The sequence below is a fragment of the Formica exsecta genome, unplaced genomic scaffold (assembly GCF_003651465.1).
Source record: "Formica exsecta isolate Colony F162 unplaced genomic scaffold, ASM365146v1 scaffold21, whole genome shotgun sequence".
In the NCBI taxonomy this organism is placed as follows: Eukaryota; Metazoa; Arthropoda; class Insecta; order Hymenoptera; family Formicidae; genus Formica; species Formica exsecta.
Window position 1 is genome coordinate 861,841 of NW_021849398.1, and position 7,223 is coordinate 869,063.

The 7,223-nt window shown below is 32.1% G+C and overlaps 1 protein-coding gene across 1 annotated transcript; it reads left to right on the forward strand.

Moving 5' to 3' along the window:
* Positions 1–274: 274 nt before the first annotated feature.
* LOC115235046 (cell division cycle protein 123 homolog) lies at positions 275–7,223 on the forward strand. Its single transcript, XM_029806551.1, has 6 exons — positions 275–635; positions 742–846; positions 1,183–1,405; positions 1,527–1,649; positions 1,725–1,984; positions 2,094–7,223. Exons 1-6 carry the CDS (start codon positions 426–428, stop codon positions 2,148–2,150), a joined length of 978 nt encoding a protein of 325 aa, XP_029662411.1. The 5' UTR covers positions 275–425; the 3' UTR covers positions 2,151–7,223.

Consider the following 7,223-nt stretch of genomic DNA (forward strand, 5'->3'; position numbering starts at 1 on the left):
ACCCCGCCCATTGACGTTAGATGCCCGTTTTCATCAACACGATTTATTTTCGTGACATAGATTCTCTACTTTAGCCTTTCCATTTATCTTTCTTACGTTCCATTTGACATTACGAAAGTTTCGAATCGTTTGATTGACCAATCAGAACGAAAGAGGCAAAGATTTCTCTGCTCTGATTGGTCAATCAAACAGTTCGAAACTTTCGTAGACGGTGTGCACTTCTTGTCTAATATGGTGTCCTTTCTAGTTATTCTTTTACTTTCCTGGCTTGAATCCTGATAAATGATAGGTTCACCCATCTTACTCTATTTTCTTGAGAGACTTCAAATTTCAGAGAGAGTAAAAGCATTTGTCATTTTGCGAAAACTCTTTATAAAACGTTCTAAATAAAGTACGATAAAGTATTTGTATATAAATATAAGAAGATGGTGAGCGATTTAAAACCGGAATGTTCCTTCTCCTGTTGGTATCCAACATTCAAGAAAGATTCTTTGGAGGCTACGATCCTCGACATTCCTGACGATGTTTTAAAGTATTTGGAGCACGACGCATTTGTGTTGCCTGTCGAAGCGGTGAGATCGTTATCAGAGAATTCTGAATGGACTGACGGTTCACCAGTGACTGGTGAAGAAGAGGTGTTCATTATCCTCTTTATTTAAAAAAATTTATGCACATATAATGACAGAATTATAATTGGAGAAAACTACCTAATTCATAAAATAATCTCTTTAATTATTGTAGGAAACGGACTATCAACCAACATTTCCTGAATTCAGTAAAAAAATACAAGATGTATTAGATGAATATGATGCAATATTCATCAAAACTAATTGGAGCTCACCTGCGGTAAGTTATCTTTCATTGTATATTATTATTTTTTGCAGTTGAATGATTTACTCCGAAAAAAATTGAATTTTTTTTAAAAATATTTATTTTTCTAAAAATACGAAAAACTTGTACATCTATATAAAAAAAGGAAATGCGATATATGCATTAAAAATCAAATTTTTTTCCAAAATCAGTTATTCTATTAATGGTTCAAATAATATTTGTAAATTTTCCATTATATATAATCCATTTAATATAATGTATATTTTTGTAATAATTATCATTTTAATAATTGTATAAATATGATAAGAATGCAATTGCAATAATTTACAGTTGTTTGTAATTATTTTGTAGGATGCAACATGGGTTGCGCCAACAAAGACTCTCAAATGTAAGACCTTGGAGGAAGTCTATTTATTGTTGAAGAGTTCTGATAGAATTGCTAAAGATTTGAATACTGTAAAATCTTTGAGAGATAGCGAAAATTCTTTGTCATTCTACCTGGTATTGAAGCAGTGGCGAGACATCAACCCTTGCACAGAATTTCGCTGCTTTGTTATGGACAATGAGCTCATTGGTAATTTATCGACTCAATTTTTTTCTTCAACTATTAAATTTTATTCAATATCAACTATTTCCGCGTTTCTGCCTGTTATTACAAAGTCAACTTTGGCTATAACAAATTGCATTTTATGCAGCTATAAGTCAGAGAGATATATCGCAGTACCACAGTTCCAATGAGTCAGAAAAATATAGTATACAGACAGACATCAAGAGCTTGTTTTCAGAGCGCATCAAAGGCAAATTTCCCTTGTGTAATTGTAAGTAAGCATTAAAATTAATAACGAGATTCGAATGCGTATAATCGTATCATTCATAGAGTTTGTCTCTTATAGATTCTTTCGATGTCGTACGACGTAAAAAGGACAAAGTAAAAATAATAGATTTCGGTCCGATGAATGCATCGTCTACGAAAGGAACGCTCTTTACGTACGAGGAATTACAAAATCATATTAATGACACACCAGAGTTTCGTTTTATCGGAGAGGAAATAGGTATTCAACCAAAGCCTCCTACACACTTTTGCATTCCACAAGAGATCAGCGAATTTTTCCAATCGAGTGATAATGTCACATTATTGGATCTTATTCAAAGGGTATGTTTTTGCTGAAGAAATACGCTTGCAAAAAGCAATTTTTTTTACTATTACTTTTATATTTGATATTCAATTACGATAATTCAGTATTTTGTTCTCTTTGTTGTAGGAGGTAGAAAGTCAACGTAAAGAGCATGAAAATACTAACAGTTTGGAGAATACTTGATGTATATATAATGATAATAAATATGTTTCTTATATATATGAATATTAGATGTAACTTTCTTTCAGCTGTAACTGTCTTATTTATATGTGTATAAGTGATAAAAACTTTAAAAGAAAAAGAAATGTAATTCTCAACATATTTTATCTTTTCCAAGAAAAACGAAAAACTATATAGTATCTAATGTACAAGCTAATAAATATATAAATGATTATACAATAAATAGATTCTATTCGTTAATTTCCATATATTACATTTTTAGATCGTTTAAGTCCCATGTTCTGAGATCATTAACATCAGAGTGCTAAAAGGAATAACCGAATTTGTTAAATTACTAAATCTTCAAATTTTCTCTTGCACAACTTTACTCTCCATCTTGCGATATGATATACAAGAAAAAAATCTTGTTTTTAAATCACTTGGAGGCAACATAGACGACGTAATTTATCAATTAACTTAAGGCCGATAATTTTCGTAGCGTAAAATTACGATCCGAAGCTTCTCCGAGCTATTAATTACAATTAAATGCTCCTGATCATTGAATTGCTCGCATTTGGCGATGCGATATGTGTATGTATGCGTGTGTGTGTGTGTGTGTATACCTGTATATGCGAATGAATATACACCGACAAGATGTTTAAATACAGAACTTTCACTTTTATTCTGCCAGACCCTCTTTCTATCATTACATTACATAAAACGATTAAAGGCTATCCTACCGCTTGAAAGAATTATCATAATATTGCAGTATTTTTTTCGAGCCATCGGCCTTTTAACCGAACGACGTTCCTTATATAGAAAATATGTCTTGTTTATGTACAATATGCAATCCTTAATACTTCAGTTTTGAAAAAGGATCCTCGATATATGTATCTCCGGACAAGTTAATACGCTGTACAGTCATATCCACGGAGTATTTTCATCTCTCTCTCTCTCTCTCTCTTTCGTCCTTTACAATCTCCACAGAAATAAAGTTCATAGGATAGGGCGACTACTGCTGTGTGCGATTTTACAATTTCCACCAGTGGATCATGATACATTACTAAAACCCGATCCTTTCATCGCAAAACGATTCTGCAGCTTTTCGCATCGCACTTTGTCTGTACATTTTCTGTAAAGTATTAAGGATAAAAAATGCACAAATGCTTAAATTCTAATTTCTCGTAACGTATGTAAATTTTGTAAACTTTTTATCGATAGCAATAATGCAAAAATTTCTCTCAATATTATAACATAGACATATAATTACTTCATATACACAAAAGTAATATATATATAAATATATGATATTACAATTTCTTTGCTAGTTTTTTAGAAAAATTTTCTAAACAAAATTCTACTCTGATATAATACACATAGAAAATAATTAAAGGAATGCGAACTATTCTAAATTCTGGATAGATGTTGCTTAAAATTTTGTACAACAAAAGAATCACTTTTAATCGCACTATAATTTAGCTTGAATGAGTTTAATGGAAAATAAATTATATTTTTCTATCGCGTATCTAGTGCCATATCTGACCATGTAACTTGGAATTTTATTCGTTTATCATGTAAAAGCTATTTAATGTAAATACAAGGTCAGAAATAAGACACTGCACTTTTAGTCATTAGCTGAGCTACGAGACAAAGATCCACGAAAAAAATAAGCGCAATACGATGAAAAAAGTTGCGAAGTCGCTTCGCGAAATAAAGCCCTATTTACAGAGCGTCCTCTTTTTTTGCGAGCAAAATACGACAGACTGCTTCGTTACTACTTCATTATACAGAAAACTTTTCCCACGTCAGTCACAATTGCAATTTGTGCATCGATTTTTTGCTTAATATACACGCAAATATCGGCTGAACGGGTTTTATATAAAAGATATCAAATGCCTTTATCCAAATCTAAATGAAAAAATAAACTTAAATTATTTTTTTTTTTAGAGAAAGAAAAAATATGCTACTTTATTATAAGAATAATTTGTAACGTATATCTCGCTGTTTCTATAAATAACAACAAATATGAATAACATTGTGTGCATGAGGACTCCAAAAAAAAAAAAAAAAAAAAATATTTCTTCAACACAAAGTAATCATTATATCATTGATTAATCGAAGAATGGGAAGCATGATTCCCTTTACATAAAAGCCTTTCAATTTCGCAACTCAAATTCAGAGAAAAGTCCCTTCTCGCGAAATATATCACGAAGGGGCACCCTTTCGCAGCGCGCGTCGCTCTCGAGAGACACTTGATACAATTTTTCTTACAGTGCATATGTATAGCGGTAGTGTACCGTATCTAGAAATGTTCCCTTCTCGCGAAATGTGTTTATATCTCGTCTCTTCTATTATTCGCGTTATGTACACAGGAGCGCTTCTTTTCGCGTCGTCTTCAAAGATGACTGTACCCGATCTCCGTCCGATCTCCATTCATAATTAATATTTCACGTCACGTTTTTATAAACTTCTTTCGCGTACTCTCTCGGTTCTTTACTCTCATTAGTACTTCTCCTCATTAGTACTTACTCTGAACGCTCAAATTGTTTCGACTGTTTTGTGCTAAACGACATTACGTAGCTTAATGAATATACGTTTTGCAACGTATGGCCGTTCGCTTGTCTCTTCCGAGTCTCTTCTTCGTTTCACATCTTTTCTTCTCCACCCTTTATTCGCTCGCATTAGCATATTTATCCCCCTTCGTTTTTATTATATACGTCGCTCATTTTAATGATACTAAAGTGACGTATAACACTCGCACATTCTCTCTCTCTCTCTCTCTCTCTCTTGCTTTTCTTTTTCGCCCTCTTTCTCTCGAATACTGGTAGGGTGTTGAGTGACAAAAAAACAGTAGTCTTAACAAACATACGATACAAAAACTCTTAAGTTATCGCTTAACGGCCAGTGTAAAGCGGATTATTTATTTTATCATTTTTTTTTTCTCATCTCCCCTTCTCTTTAAGTACCTGAAGAAGCTTAGCTTTGGAAAACTTTGCCTTAATTCCCAAATACAGGATCTAAAACCGGTAAAATTTAGGTGAAGTCGAAATTTTTTATATCTTTACTGATGATAATCGAAAAGCGACAATTTGGCGTATCTTTCTTCAACATCAAGAATTGAACTCACCGAAATTCTACGGTTTATGATCCTTGCTTCTTAAACGAACGATTCTGCATATTTCTTCTTTCTCTTGCTTCCATCTCGAATTTGCCTTAACAACAAAGACTACACATCCCTCTATGATAAATGCGATTGGTACGACTAAATTGGGTGGCGAAAGGCCAGACTATCACCGACGAATCGAGTGTACGCACACGCGTATCTGGCGTGCGCGAGCTAGAAGCTATATCTCTCTTTTTGAGAGATGTCTCATTCAAAAAATACGCATTTCTATTTGGTGTGAGACATTCGCTCGGAATTTTATACATGCGCGAAGACATGCCTCTGACATTTCTCCGTATTTTTCTCTCTCTTTATCGTCTCTTTCTTTCTTTTTGCATACCTTCTCTTTTCTTCTCTTCTCTCTTTCTCTCTCTTTAATATACAGGAAGATATAATTCGCCTCCTTATTTTTAGCATGAGAATAAATAGACTGAACTTTTCCTTGCTTTATACAAACGGCTCCAGTAGAAACGCAACTTTCTTTCTTTTTTTTTTCAGAATACGCTTTTCACGACCAAGAGCAAAGAAGTATTAAAGAGGTCGTAGAAGAAAATGCCACATTAAATTGAGATGCAAATGTAAATTGAGACGATCTATGGAAAAAAGAGAACGTCTTTTCTCTAGAGATCAATTTACTTAGTTCAAAAATGTTTGTAGCATTTTCCTTTAATTAAAAATTAAATCGTTAATTAAGAGACGTCTTTTATGCCTATAGACCAGCTCAATTACACAAGAGCTTAATTTCAATATAGAAATAGATAAAGTAACATAATATGATCGGGATCCGTCTCGCTTAATGCAAAATAAAAATGCACTTTTCTTCTTGTCGTAAGAAGTAAAGGCAAAAAATTGAATGTAGACCGGTCTCGCACAATATAGATGAATAAAAGTATAAATAAAATACTGGAAAATTATATAGGCCACGCTACAAGATTGGATTAATGCAATAAAATAGGTACCTCATAAAAAAAATTTGTATCTGTTAATTATTCCTGTAGCCAGTAGCAAATTAACATAAATACTATTCAACATATTTATTTACACATATTTAATTACAAAATCTTTCTTCCCGAGAGCTACACTTTTCACGCTTTGAATCGTATGTAAAACAAAATGATTTGGGTTAAATGATAAAAGATATAAGAAAAGAAAAAGCAGCGGATGTGCTTCTTTTGACGCAATTTTTACGTCGCAAAATCAAATTCTGTCGGATAAAAATCACGTTTCAAGCGATTTTTTTTACGTATAGGTGTTCAAACTTCCACGCTCTCACCAGAGAAAATTGTTATAATCAAAATAAACTAAAAAAAGATTAAGCGCAGGAGGTAGATATCTTGCTCGTCGTTTAACTACTAACTGAAGGAGGAATTGAAAGGAACGTGATTTGTGATAATTATTCATATTTGTAGCGAAGCGATTATATTATATAATCACAGAAAAAGGGTATTAGTTATTTTATTCGCAGTGTTGACATACGTGTAGAATGTGCATAATTTACGAATAAAAGAACGAAATAATAGAAAATTATATCGAGATCACTATTTGCTTATATTCAGATTGTATACACAAAATAATATAGTTACAACCAAATTGACCGAAAAGAATGTAACGTTTTTACATTTTGTTTTATAATATTATTCCATTAAAAAAAAAAGGGTCGTTATCTATAAATGATTATATAATTCTTTCATAAAATTAAGATTTTTTTTTCGTAATAGCGCATGTAAAAGATTACAAGAGAAAAATTTAAAAGCTTTACTTATTCTTTTTCATCTTCTTCTTCGGTTTTTGTTTAGTGCCAAGTAATCGATTGTGTATGATTTCTGTATTAGATATATGTATAATAGTAGTGTACAGTTTTTGACCTCCTAATTTTAAACAATATTTACAACTACTAAAAAAATAATTAAGTTCGTTCTACGGAAGAAGAAAAA

Excerpts from the sequence above, each read along its gene's own strand:
- LOC115235046 (XM_029806551.1), top strand. The coding sequence starts at position 426 with ATGGTGAGCGATTTAAAACCGGAATGTTCCTTCTCCTGTTGGTATCCA. Across the intron at positions 847-1,182 it reads CTAATTGGAGCTCACCTGCG|GATGCAACATGGGTTGCGCC; the intron begins GTAAGTTATCTT and ends ATTATTTTGTAG. Across the intron at positions 1,985-2,093 it reads TATTGGATCTTATTCAAAGG|GAGGTAGAAAGTCAACGTAA; the intron begins GTATGTTTTTGC and ends TCTTTGTTGTAG.